Here is a 14,527-nt window from a genome sequence, read left to right on the forward strand (position 1 = left end):
GTATTTCCAGAATATGTCATTAAATTATGGTAATCCTATTTGTTTTAAAAAACTTTGGGATGGGGGCGCCTGGGTGGCACAGCAGTTAGGCGTCTGCCTTCGGCTCAGGGCGTGGTCCCAGCGTTATGGAATCGAGCCCCACATCAGGCTCCTCCGCTGTGAGCCTGCTTCTTCCTCTCCCGCTCCCCCTGCTTGTGTTCCCCTCTCTCGCTGGCTGTCTCTATCTCTGCCAAATAAATAAATGAAATCTTTAAAAAAAAAAAAAAAAAAACAAAAAACTTTGGGATGAAATTCGTACATTTTAAGGTTGACTTTAAAACCTAAAAGTTGGTGTGACAACTTTAAAACCAAGTTTAAATGATATTAATACCAACATTAATGTTTCTTTTAGGAGCAATTTTATATGCTCATGTGTAACTGTTCATGTTCTGTGAACCAACTCTGTATTCTGTTGTCTTTTAAGATAGAAATATATGGGCCACTAATAATAGGGAAGTAATTAAATTAGGAAATAATTAAGTACATATCGTCTTACTGAAGTAAGACTGTTAAGTAATCTTGGGTAATCCAGGAAATATTTACATACCTAGAAAAGCTCTTTTTAACAGTATAAAAACAATTTTAAACAGACTTGATTTCTGTGATAATTTATTTTACAAAAGTAATGTATACAGTTTTCCCATGAAACTTGCCATTATACCTATGGCTAGTCCAGAATTGTTCTTGATTAAGTTCTAAAATTAAGAAAATGAGTATTCCATCCTTCCTATTTCTTTAATTTTCTCTGTTGCTTTTTTGAAATACAGATAAAGTCTTTTCCAGAATATTTTATACACCCCCCCATATTTCTCCCTCCTGTTTTAATAGGTGGGGAGGAGATCTGTTTTACCTTAGATCTGTAATCTTTGTAACACCACTGTAATACTTACAGTCACTGATGTTCAGAATATTGAAATGTGTTATAGTTTCATAGCTAAAAAAAAAAAGACATTATAATAAGTTCATTATGGTTTGTTTATTTGAAAGCTTTTCAGTGGATAGGAAAGAATTCCTTTCTTGTTTAAATGTTTGGTTAATTATAGCATCTTATACTAGTTTATTAATTAAGATTTTAATGTATTTTTTATGGTAAAAAATTTTATTCTAATAGTCTTCTTTGTGATTTGTGACATTTGGTCTGTATACGTAAGCCTAGATCACTTTAGAAATATTAACTACAATTACCATCAATTGAGTACTTAATCTCTGCCAGTCATCATTCTAAATGTATTGAATGTTTCCAGTCACCTGTTCCTCACAACAAACAACCCTGTGAGGTAGGCACTATTATCTCCTCAGATGAGGAGACTGAACCATGGAAAGGTTCTTTAATTTATCCAAGGTGACTCAGCTAGTAAGTATTATAGCTAGGATTCAAAACTGGTACACTAATCTTTATTGTGCAGTATGCAATTGCTGTCTCCCCCCGATTTTACAATCAGGTTAACTATTTTAATAACATATAAATATAGTCATCATATTTTTAAAAAGCAGAACAAAGTATTGACTCTTACCTGAACATTTGCTGAGCTCTATAATTAGTCTTGGGTTTTGTATTAGGCTGTACAGGAGGGTATCACCATAACAGATGACTAGGCATTAGTACCACTAGAAACGGTAATCAAGATTTTAAAACCTGGGATTTAAAAATATCTATATTCATTAATAAGTCATTTTCTACTTTTTCAGTGTGATTTCAGTAATAACTGGTTTGATTTTGGTAAATTAGCATTTATCACGACAGTAGTCTTGATGAGTAGATCAGCTCAGCTGTAGTCTGATTCAATGATTATTTAATAATAGATGTACCTAAAATCCATTAGAATGTTTGCACAAGGATTAATTTTGTTTTCTTTTTTCCTCTTTAGTAAAATAAAACAGGGTCTGTTACCTAGCTTGGAAGATTTGCTGTTCTATACAATTGCAGAAGGACAAGAGAAAATACCTGTTCATAAATTTATTACAGTAAGTTTTTATATTTTTCTATCTTAAACTTTTTAAAAATCAGTAATACTGAATCCGTAATACAGTAATATTGAAATGTAGTCTTAAAGTTCATCTGACATGTAGATCCTGACTGACACTGTTTCTCTTATTATGTTTTCAAATTCTCATCATGCTCATTTCAAGGTAATCAGTGAAAGAAAATGAAAGAAACAATGAGAAACTTGTGCAGAAAGTGGGTAATAGTGACACTAAAATGCCCATATACATATTCAGGTCCTGGGTAGAAGTTTATATATGCAGAAATAAAAACTTATAGTTGGAATAAGCATATACATTATTTGCACTATGTATTTACAAACTCTTATTTTTTTAAAAACAGGCACTCAAATCTACAGGATTGCGAACGTCTGATCCCAGGTTGAAAGAGTGTATGGATATGTTAAGATTAACTCTTCAAACAACATCAGATGGTGTCATGCTAGACAAAGATCTTTTTAAAAAGTAAAAATTTCTGCCAAACCTTTAATGGTGACTTGCTATGCTATATGGTGATTTTTCTTTTAAAACAAAATTGCATCTTTGAAGGCCAGTGCTTCCTGTGTAACTGAAAAAAGGGGGGGATTTATAAACATCAATTGTTTGAAGAACATGGTGCACATAAGGTTCTATAATACACAGGGGCTAAGAGTAGACTTTATTTGAAACTGCTCTAAGGAAATGTAGGCATGGGTATTTCCAATTTACAGAGCACACTCTGTCTTGTCACAGTTTAAATTGATCTCCAGTTCATCTGCATGTCTTACAGGCTTTTTCAGTATGGTCTCTGTTTCTTTCCTACAAGGTTATTTAGATGACGTCATAAAATGAGAAGTCTTCAGACGTATTAATACACAGGTTTTTGACTACTTTTATTTCCCTCAAAATATTTAAAAACTGAAGACACTTTAGAGATTAATGCCTTGATTTGGTTGAATGAGCAAACTTATTTTGATTTTCCTATATTTGCCAATTTTTTTAGTATTTATCTTCATTCATGTGTTCCTACTTGTCTGATTTCTTAATGGTTTAAAAGATAGCATGTTTATAACGGATCCCAAAGAGGTAAATGGTATTTTAAACTACTAAGAGTTAGATAAAAACCTATGAAACTATAAACACTACTGTAACACATTGGCTTTTTCTAGACCATAGGGTAAGTTGAGAAAGATTCAAAGAATTCTAGCATCTACCTTGAAAATTTATTTTTATGTATGTATGTATTTTTATCTATTTTTCTTTTCTTTTGGGGACTAGATGATTTGTTCTAGATATCTCCTGGGAATATCCTAGAGTATTAAGTCATTTGAAGGTATAACTGTTTAACTGAGGTCCTTCAGAGTTTCCTGGTATGCCGTGAGGCACTGCTGACAGTTATGGATTCTTGTCTTTTTACCACAAGGCTCTTGATTCTGTTAACTCAGCTGACCTTATAAAGTATAGATTTTAGTTTCATGTTAGAATTGGTGCTAGGAATTTTGAATCTTCAAGATATGTTTCTTTGTGGAGGGGAGTAAATAATTTCTTGTTAGCTGTGCCTTTGCAATAAGGATTATTTTTAGTGTTCATGAACTGTTTGAGCAAAGTACTCTTGATTATGGTGCCTTGTGAAGAGCTATTTTGGTGTATCTGAGAATGAAGTTGTCAAAGAGATGGTAGGTAGATCTGTTGATAATAGGTATGAGGAATTGCTTTGGAATTTTAAATGAAAGCAGTATTTTATACCTTTTTAGTACTGTTTAAAATTTTGTTGTGCTTTATAAACATGTAACTGTGTTTAAATATGAAATTAAAAGTAACTTAAATGTACTGATTATGATGCCAGGAAACATAAATTTCATATAATTTTCTGCCTATAATTATATAAAAGAATAGCAATTATCGTATTTTAAACACTAATCCAATTTTTTTAAAAAATTGATGATTGTAATATAGGCAGTTCCCAACTTGACAAATGCTTAGTGTTTTATATGAGCAGTCCATGGAAGAAAAGTCTCCGTCCGTAGGCATGATGATTTCTGTTTTCATCTCTAGAATGAAGTAATTCAAAACCTCTATTAACCTTTTGAGGTCACCTAGAAAGGTGATTGCTCCAGAGAGATTCTTTCTTTTTTTTTTTTTTTCAAAATAAGTTTTCTAGTTTAGTGTTGCCTTAAGTAAACTATCTCCTCTCCATGCAGGTGGGAAGGAGATGTTACAGTGGAATTCATTTTCTCAGAGTAATAATTTATAAAGGTGGATAGGTTTGGTTGAAGTCAGTGTGTTGATAATTTTACCTAAAGAACGTTGTTGGTTAATATATTTAGCCTTTGAAGTAATCTGAGAAACAAATATCACATACGATTTTTTTTTTAAGATTTTTTATTTATTTATTCGACAGAGATAGAGACAGCCAGCGAGAGAGGGAACACAAGCAGGGGGAGTGGGAGAGGAAGAAGCAGACTCCTAGCGGAAGAGCCTGATGTGGGGCTCGATCCCATAACGCCGGGATCACGCCCTGCGCCGAAGGCAGATGCTTAACTGCTGTGCCACTCAGGCGCCGCACGTTTTTTTTTTTTTTTTAAGGGAAAGTGAGTTCTAAGCATACTGTTTGGAGCATAATCTATATTTGAAAGTTGGAGACTGCCTGTACCCATCTAGATAATTAATTGTTTTTAATGCTAATAATCCTTTAAACTGACAGAAGTGGAAAATTGTGTTGAAAAGGAATGCCTTATTTATTTATGCATTTTTAACCATACAGGTATTAGAACTATTTTTATGTGTGATCATGATTTTTTGGTCTTTTCTGTTTTAGAGGAAAATGAATGGTAGTCTTTGCATTTGTATATTGATTTAAAAAAAAATTCATATCCATTATGTTATTTTACTGATGAAAAATTGTGAGATAGTTTCTAAAACATGTGCGTTATAGTTGTTAATCATAAACATTTAAAAAGAAAGATTATTATTCCCAGTTTGCAGATGAGCAAACTAAAAGCATGAGAAAGATGTGACTTGCTGAAAAGTGTGAGCCCTTCCTTTTCAGAATTCATTTTTATATGGCACTTCTAATTTTCTAGTTCCATTCATGATATCTATATTCAAATAACTCCCAACGAAAACATCTACTACCTGTAAGTTTCATCAGTGTGCAGTAGACACTTTTTTGGCAAGATTGCTTGCGTTAGCCGCAGTAACTCACCAGCGAAGTCAGTTACCACAGCTTGATAGAGGGGAAGGCAACAACAAACCAGTTTTACTGACTGTACAGTTTTGTTAATTATAAAGCTTCCTTTTAAAAGTGCTGATTGATTTTAAATAGTTAAATAGTTAGTAGTAGGTTAATAATTTAAGTTTGTTTGGCAGTCCTCATATTTTTTCATGTATAACTTTTTGAAAAATTAGGATTTAGGTTTGATACAGATACAGTGATTTAAGATCAGAAATTGTCTTAACTTTTTCCTGTTGAGAAATGTGTTCTTTAGTATATATTTCTTACAACTCTCATATGTGCAAATTGAATTGCTATTTAAAACATTAAATATTAAATCAGTGGCACACAATAATTTTTAGATTAACATTGAAACTATGAGAAAACAATTTATCAAAGTTTATTGAAGTAAATATCTGCCATCTCTGGGATGTCAATTATTTCTATGTCTGTTGGTTAATAATGGAAATTAGGACTATAATTTTTTCATGTTGTAATTGGGGCACATCTTTATCCTTGGAAATATAACCTCTGTTATTCTAAATCAGTATTTTAATTTTATACTGACCAAGTGAGTATATTCTCTGAATTTTTTATTCATAGTTAAAAGTTAAAATCTGACTTTTAATTTTAATTTGATGTTTCATTTAGAACAGTTTTAATTAAAATACTGAGATATAAGAACTAAAGAAATACTGAGTGTCTAGTTCTTCATTTATTTATAATTAATGCAAGTTAGTTGCTTGCAGGTACAGTTTTCTTATCTGTAAAGTAAGGAAATTATCTTTCTTAAAATGTTGATGTTTTCATGATTGAACAGATGAATAGTATTTGAAACTTACTTTTTATAAAAAAATGCCAAGTTGGATGTTTTTTTTTTCTTTCCAAAGAAGCTAGTATAGTATCACATCATTTACCTGTGAGGAATCCAGTTACGTAACTTCCCATAGTTAGTGGCTTGACTTTCTCTTGCTAAGTACTGAGACTCTTAAGAACACGAGCTTAGAAGATGGTTCACTGTAACCTTTTAAAAAAGTTCTTCTCTAAGGTTACATTAATATATCGATTTTCTGGCTTAAGTCCTTTTTAGAACAAAGCAAAATATTGCTTCAAATCATTAAATTTCATGCTCTCCCATCCACATGGTTTACCATATCTTTTAAAATAGTTTTTAACAATAAGACCTTTTTATTCTATAATGTATTACATATCTTATAGTGAATAGAATAATGTGATTTCACATACTTGGTGACTCATATAATGTGAAGTTAATTACTATACTACTTTATATATAATGTTATTTAAAATTATACATTATTGTTATAAGCATTTTAATAAGTATTTTATTCTAATCTGACTAAAGTTGATTTATCTCCATTCATTAGCTTGGAAATACAGATTTTTCAAACTGTAATTTAACAAAAATATGTTAAAAATAGAAAAAGTTTAGTTTTTTTGTGAAATACTACTAATAATTATTTAGGAACTAAGGGATATATGTCTGAAGTTACTTAATGGATCAATAAACAGGATCTCAACTATGACATATTAAAGTCCAATTTTTGTTAACCAAATGACATGCTGAATGTTTAACCCTGGTGGGCTTAAGAAACTTGTCTTTAGATGGTCTTGATATTTAACCTGGTGGAATGCTCTGCTGTTTTAATCTTTGACACGATTTTTAGGCAATCTAATTTATTTCTTTAACTTGTTCAACAGCTTACAAGCAACTGCATGAAAAACTGCTTGAAGGAAAGAAAATAATATAGAAAGTATAATTTGTAGATTTTAGTTTGTTGTATAGAATGATGAATTTCTCTATTGTTTAAATATTCTCCTAATTAATATTGTTATTACCAAGTACTAATATTTGAAAGGCACCCAGTAAATTAATTTTTTTCTCACATTCCACAGATGCGTTCAGAGCAATATTGTTTTGTTGACACAAGCCTTTAGAAGAAAGTTTGTCATTCCTGACTTTATGTCTTTTACCTCTCACATTGATGAGTTATTTGAAAGTGCTAAAAAGCAGTCTGGAGGAAAGGTAACATTTTTGATGTGAATATTTTCCTAAACCAGTCACTTAATTCAGTTCAAGTTAAGGTATAGAAATTCAAGTTATGGAGTTTTCTTGTGCTTTGCTAGTTAAGAAATTTAAGCTAAGTGGAGCTACTGGAGTAAATGCTTTTAAAATATTTTAAATATTCAATTTTGTTATGTAGGCTGCAAAGAAATCTTAAGTTTAAGAATTCTTTTTGATTTTCAGGTGATGGAAATGGCTTTTAACTCTTTAATAAAAGAGTAACTTTATTAAGAATTTCTGTAAATGTGATATCCTCTAACATTAAATTTTAAAAATTCTCTAAATAAATTACCAAAGGCTATTTTATTTTTTCTCTGTATTGAAAGTTTTTAGATAATGAAACCCTGCTATTGTGACTTTGATTAAAGAATTCTATTTCTTTACCTTTTAAAAAAATCAAGTCTTAGTTCCTCTTTTAGACTATGCTTTTCTAGGAATTGAGAATGCATTGGAAAACATGGGATGAGGGAGGCGGAGAGAAGTCAGTTAGATCTTACCTGCAATCCTCAAGTCTCTTCAGCCCTTAGTTTTTATGACTATTATTATAAAAGATAGACCACAAAGCCATTGAGTGCAATAAAATAACTCTTCATCAGTGGAAGCTAAAGTAAGATAAATTTTTTGGTAGAAGAAATATTATTTGCTTATATTCTGTTAATTTTTTTCCCAATATTTTGTATAGGTTGCAGATTATATTCCTCAGCTAGCCAAGTTCAGTCCTGATTTGTGGGGTGTGTCTGTGTGTACAGTAGATGGACAGAGGTGAGTTTATTTCAAATTCATGAAAACCAACTTTAAGCTTTCAATTTTCTATAACAGTGAACATGAGGGGGGGAGGAGCATCTTCTGTGATGGAATTCAGGAAGGAAAATAAGTTTAGATTTTAATTTAATTTTTAAAAACTCAACTGAAATAGTCTTATACGAAACTTTATGAGGCACTTCATCTCATTCAGTTTTAGTCTTGTTATTTGAGTATTTATTTTTCAAGTACCTGCAATTACAGTTTTCTTAGGAAAAGCAGACTTGTCAAAACATGAAATTATTCACTAATGAACTGACCACTAATAAAATCGGTTCCCATTTCTTAGTTTAACATTAACAGCCTCTCACTGTCTTTGTTGCTCATGCCCCTGATCTGAGCGGTGTAATAGTTAAAACAGTACAGTATGATAATAGTCTATTTCCATCTGTCATTTGCAAAGTGAAAAGTCATTTGCAAACTCAGGATCTCATAAGTTCATGAAAGTGATCTTTGGGAAGCGTTCATGCTGTAGGCAGAGCCATTGACAAATGACATTCTAGCAGAATTATAAAAAGGATAATGATGTGAAGGCACTTCAAAGAGAATGATTTGCTTTTAAAATCAATGAATTATGCGAGGCACTTGAAAAATTGATAAAGTTCTGGAATATTTTTTCAAGAATGACTTTTTATTATACTGTAAGTGAGTTATAAGGATTTATTATCATGTTATAATTTGGTTTTGTCAAGTCAGAAAAATTATGCCAAGAAAGAAAAATCAATTTTTTTATTCATTTGAAGGCTTAGCTCAGAGTTATAATCTTTGTGTTCCTTTTGTTTTTTACATTTTAAATTGAAATGTAACTTACATAAATAAGGTGTACAACTCCTAAGTGTATACAGCTTTATGAATTTATATCAGTGATTAATTTTATCCTACATTTTGTTAAAACTACAAATCATTTAGTTTTATAATTTTCAGTCTTAAATACCTTCTAAGTGATCTTTTTATTTTTTTACCAATTATCTTCCTCAAATATTTACATTAAAAAGACATATCGCTTAGCCCATTCTTTCTTAAGGTATCTGAGGCCCAAAATTCATCTAATACTGGCAGAGGTAAAACAAATACCTGGGTCTCTTAACTTCTAGTTTGTTGTTCTCTCCAGTATGACAGGCTTTTGTTCTCATCTGGGCCTGTAAAATGTACTAACCATTAATTGTGTGTTGAATTAAATGTTGGGTGCTATAAAAGGACACAAATACATAAAAAGACATGGCTTTATTCTTATGGACCAAATTCTAGTATGGAGTGATAGCCCTGATTTTGTATTTGGAGGAAATGATTATAATGCAAGGCTTGCATTATATGATTTTTCTCTTAAACATTCTCTGTGTGTGGAGATGATTCTTTTAGGTTAGTTGTCTTATCTAGAAAATTTTACAAGTTGATCTTGGAATAGAACATATGTATTTTTAAATCCAAAGGTAATAAGATAGGCTCTTGTCAATGATTGTCAAGTTGAAGTTATAGTCTGAATTAGAAATTATTCATAAACATGGTAGGAAGAATATTATATACTTTTGCTATCTATACATATGTATTTATATTCCATAATATACTTGGAAGTAAGGTGGCTGGCCCTCTGATGTTTCTTTGCCCTTTGATGTCTCCTTTAACCCCATTTTGCCCAGGGGTGGTTATTAATAGTACCCAGTTTCACTATGAATGAGTTTCACTCTGAATGAATGAGTGACTGGTCTGTGTTGGGGCACCTGGGATACTGGTGAGTAAAATAAAGATCTCTGCCCTTGTGAAGCTTACATTATAATAGGGTCAGTGACAGTTTTTCCATTTTTAAACCTATTTTGTACTTCATGTACATCCCAGTTTGGAAACATATGAGGCTTTCTTTTTGTTCTGTTGTTTAGATACGTGGTAATAATGATGCCATTAATGCCAGCTCTAATACAGTTTATAAAACTGGGTGCTGTTTATTTTAACAGGGTTGGAATTATGAGTAGATAAGGTTCACAGGATGAGGCATTTATAGACAAGTTCTCAGAGAATGGTATTGAATCCAAACTGAGCTCTATTTAAAAACTAACCACCATGGTGTAGCCATGATTAAACCTACGAGTGAAAAAGTGGTGACTAAAAGGGCTAGTTCAATTTATATGCTTGAATACAGGTGGGAGTAAAGAGGGCCATACCCTCTGGGCCTGAGAGGAAAATTATTACATTACTTATTTATTATCTAATTCTGAATCATATTATTACCTGTGTACTTTTAAGTTTTTGTCTTTTTCGTAGTATTCTTCTTAAAACTTAACATTTATTCTTTAATATCCAAGTAAACCTGTGGTTGGATTATGGGAGAACTTTTGTAAATTAGAATTAACATGTAAAAATAACTCCAATTATTCAGACATTTTTTCCAGTTGATTTTAATTATTTTTTAAATCTGCTTTTAAATAGGCATTCTATTGGAGATACCAAAGTTCCATTTTGTCTTCAGTCCTGTGTAAAACCTTTGAAATATGCCATTGCTGTTAATGATCTTGGAACAGAATATGTGCATCGATATGTTGGGAAAGAGCCAAGTGGATTAAGATTCAACAAACTGTTTTTAAATGAAGATGGTAAGAATTACATAAAAGTTAGAAAAAGAGATATGTCATTTTTCTATTTAAATCTAAGAAATTGGGACACCTCAGTGGCTCAGTCGGTTGAGCATCTGCCTTCAGCTCAGGTCATGATTCTGGGGCCCTGGGCTCGAGTCCCACATCAGGCTCCTTGCTCAGCGGGGAGCCTGCTTCTCCCTCTGCCTATCACTTCCCCTGCTTGTGCTCTCTCTCTCTCTCTGAACAATCAAAGAAGTATTTTTTAATTTTTTTGAAGAAAATTAAAAACATTCATACTTTTTTTTCATTTCTCATGGAATTTCTGTTAAACAATAGACATAGTTTGTTTAATCACCTACTTTAAAAATATCATTTTTTAGGCCTCTCATACCATTGGAAAATGGAATAAGATGGGGCAGGGAATAAGATTTTCATTTCACTTCCTAACCACGTATAGGAGAATATCTTGTAGTAAAATCTCACAGTGTCTGGGATTTGCTGTAAAATAATTCAGTGAGTATAGCTGGGAGTGCTGGGTGTGATTATTACTGTATGCTAGTAATTATCGAGGCTAACTTAGATGGCCACATGGGTGTTTATTCTTTCTACTTTTGTATTTTATATATATTTGAAAACTCCAGGATAACAAGTTTTTATGGTGGCTGTGGTTGAAATAATGAATATTTTTGCTTTTTCTCTTTCATAACCTTTAATATTTGAAAGAAACATCTTGCATTAAATTGTTGAATAATAAACAAGTCTTACTACTTAATAGGAATTCAAAAGCAAAGGGGGAGGACAAAAGTAGTACTTTCGATCTGATAGAGGTTTTATTTTATTTATTTATTTATTTTTGAAGATTTTGTTTACTGAGAGAGAGAGGGAGAACATGAGCTGGGGCAGGGGGAGGGGCAGAGGTAGAGGGAGAAGCAGACTCTCCCCGCTAAGCAGGGAGCCCAATGCAGCACTCCATCCTAGGACCTGAGATCATGATCTGAGCTAAAGGCAGATGCTTAACCAACTGAGCCACTGAGGCACCCCTGATAGAAGTGTTTTTTCGTTTGTTTGTTTTCTGATAGAGGATTTAAATCCAAACATCAACCTAGGGGTGCCTGGGTGGCTCAGCCGTTAAGCGTCTGCTTTAGGCTCAGGTCATGATCCCAGGGTCCTGGGATCGAGCCCCACATCGGGCTCCCTACTCAGTGGGAAGCCTGCTTCTCCCTCTCACTCTCCCCTTGCTTGTGTTCCTTCTCTTGCTATCTCTCTCTGTCAAATAAATAAAATCTTTAAATAAACATCAACCAATGTATTGGTTTCTATATTTCAGTCTTTCCGACATATGCTATGTTCCTCATTTTGTGATGAGTTAAAATAGAATCAAAGAAAGAGTGAAGGTATTTAGTGGTTGCAATAATGGTTGTGAGAAATATACTTTTGCATTTTTTGTTTGTGCTGGATAAAAAATGAAATGTTGGGGCGCCTGGGTGGCTCAGTCGTTAAGCGTCTGCCTTCGGCTCAGGGTGTGATCCCAGGGTTCTGGGATCGAGCCCCACATCAGGCTCCTCTGCTGGGAGCCTGCTTCTTCCTCTCCCACTCCCCTGCTGTGTTCCGAACCCTCTCACTGGCTGTCTCTCTCTCTCTGTCAAATAAATAAATAATCTAAACAAAAAAATGAAATGTGCCTTATACTTATTATTGTTTTATTTTTTTTAATGAAGTTATAAGAATGGTGTTTTCTTGGGGCACCTGGGTGTGGCTCAGTCAGTTAAGCGTCCGACTCAATTTTGGTTCAAGTCATGCTCTCAGGGTCCTGGATTGAGCCCCTCTTGGGGCTCCAAGCTCACCAGGGAATCTGTTTGAGATTCTCTCTCTGCTTGTCCCTCTGCACCCCCCCACTACGCTCTCTCTTTTTCTCTAAAATAAATAAATAAATCTTAAAAAAAAAATGGTATTTTCTTGTGCTTCTCTGTTTTGAGAGCAATTGTATTTTCTTACATATTTTACCATAATCTTTCTGTCCTGAAGCTGCATTTGATTTTATGGACATTTTCATAAACTAACAATTTCAACAAGGACATCATATGCAGAAGGACCTTATTTATTAAACCCATTGATATCCAGATTTAATATGGAAATAATATTTTCTATCAAAATTGAACATTTTACAAGAAAAATTAATATTTTCCTATGTAAGTCAAAATGGAGTAATCTAGATGGTTCTGGTGAATTGTGATTGATTATGAGAGAGGTATTTAAAAAATAGAAATGAATACAGGAATTCAAATGTGAAGAAATATTTGAGAAACAAAAATAAAATGGGCATGGAGTAAATGAACTTAACATTACAAGTAATACATTTTTTTTGCTCTGTAGAAATTATATTTTACTGACACAGTAGTCTATAAGAAAAAAATCATAAGAACTCAGAATTTAGCACTGGTTTATGATAACTGAAATATGAAGTTCAACAAGAGGTTTTACCTTGATATTCTTTGACTTTTTCCAAACCAGTCCCCCCACCTGAGCTAATACTGGGAGCTTAGGAGTAATGGGAAAATGAAAGCCTCACTGTACCACTCCTTCCCAAGTTCTGCATAGATTCTGTGCTCTAAAGTTTTGGTTTTAAACTAGCCCCAGATAAAAACAATTTATAGGTCTTCTTCATATTTAAAACTTCAAGGGTAGACTTACGGTGAAACTATACGCTTTGTGTATGTGCATGTGTCTGTGCATCTAGCATTACAAAATTTAAAAAAATAAATATATATTCTCCTACCTTTATAAGACTGTGGTAAGTTAAGATTAATATGAATATAATAGATAAATAAATTACAGTGCTCTTTTAATGTCGGTAGTTTTACAGTGCTTTTACAGCATAAAAACATTTTAATCCTGTGGTGGAGAGTTGGCCTGACACTTTCTGTAATTATAGATGAGGAAATAAGTTATTTGATGGAGATATCAATTTTGGAAACAACCGTCTTCTAGTGCAGTCTTTTTCTACCTTACAGTAGAAATTAGATTAATTAACAAATACTTACATAGCCTTCTTCCCCTCTATTGTTAACAGGTGTGGAGGGTAAATGGATCTTGGTTCTTCGAGTAACTTATCTAGCTAATACTAAAGGATATGGGAAACAATTATGTGTATCTAATACATGGAGAAGAAATACAAACTCTTATCTTACAAGTGTGTAATTGACAGAAGCCAAAATATGTATGTTGGTTTATATTGTGAAGGATTTGAGAAAGACAGGCATTGAATTAATTTACATGAGGAAAACGACTGAATTGTATATAGAAAGAGCAAAGTTTGGGTGGTTGGGTAAATGGGTACTGCAGGATTAAACTCTATATAGAATATACTTTTTTATATAGCCCTTTAAAATTCCAGTATAATACTTAAAATATAAATATATTACTCTGAAATTAATGTTTTTAGTTCTTTAGTGTATGCATTATTAACTTTGACTTAGCTTCAGTTATGAACCACATCTTTGGAAGGTTTGAGAAGCTTTTGCTAGTATAATATGGAAGAACTTTCTTCATGTTTTGTTCCTTTGGAAAGAATAAATACATGCTAAAATTAAACAGTTTTGTGCATTCTAGTTAAAAGTACCCATAAATTTCAGATGTTGCCCATGTTCATTTTGTCATTATACCAAGCTAATGTATGTCATTACTTCAGATGGTATCTTTTATTAATTAGCTTAAGTGTTATTTCTGCTGTCATGAGTATTTTTTAATTAAGAATTCTAAATGGAACTTTTCAATCCTCCCTTCCTACGTACAGTGGAGCAGGAAGCAAGTAGATTTTACAGTCATAGTTTTTAGACCGAGGTGTTAGACTGCAGTAATGCT

General features: G+C 32.6%; 1 protein-coding gene across 3 annotated transcripts in view; it reads left to right on the forward strand.

Annotated features, from left to right (window-relative positions):
- Positions 1 to 14,527, forward strand: part of GLS (glutaminase) — a 79,503-nt gene that overhangs the window by 13,934 nt on the left and 51,042 nt on the right. For all 3 annotated transcript variants that reach the window (XM_045806351.2, XM_045806352.2, XM_045806350.2), the window contains exons 2-6: positions 1,908 to 2,004; positions 2,366 to 2,487; positions 7,130 to 7,259; positions 7,981 to 8,060; positions 10,521 to 10,684. In XM_045806351.2, the coding sequence (XP_045662307.1) occupies positions 1,908 to 2,004; positions 2,366 to 2,487; positions 7,130 to 7,259; positions 7,981 to 8,060; positions 10,521 to 10,684 (593 nt within the window). The remainder of the gene's footprint in view (positions 1 to 1,907; positions 2,005 to 2,365; positions 2,488 to 7,129; positions 7,260 to 7,980; positions 8,061 to 10,520; positions 10,685 to 14,527) is intronic.

The sequence above is a fragment of the Ursus americanus genome, chromosome 1, assembly GCF_024610735.1.
Source record: "Ursus americanus isolate L20-20 chromosome 1, mUrsAme1.1.p, whole genome shotgun sequence".
Taxonomy (NCBI): domain Eukaryota; kingdom Metazoa; phylum Chordata; class Mammalia; order Carnivora; family Ursidae; genus Ursus; species Ursus americanus.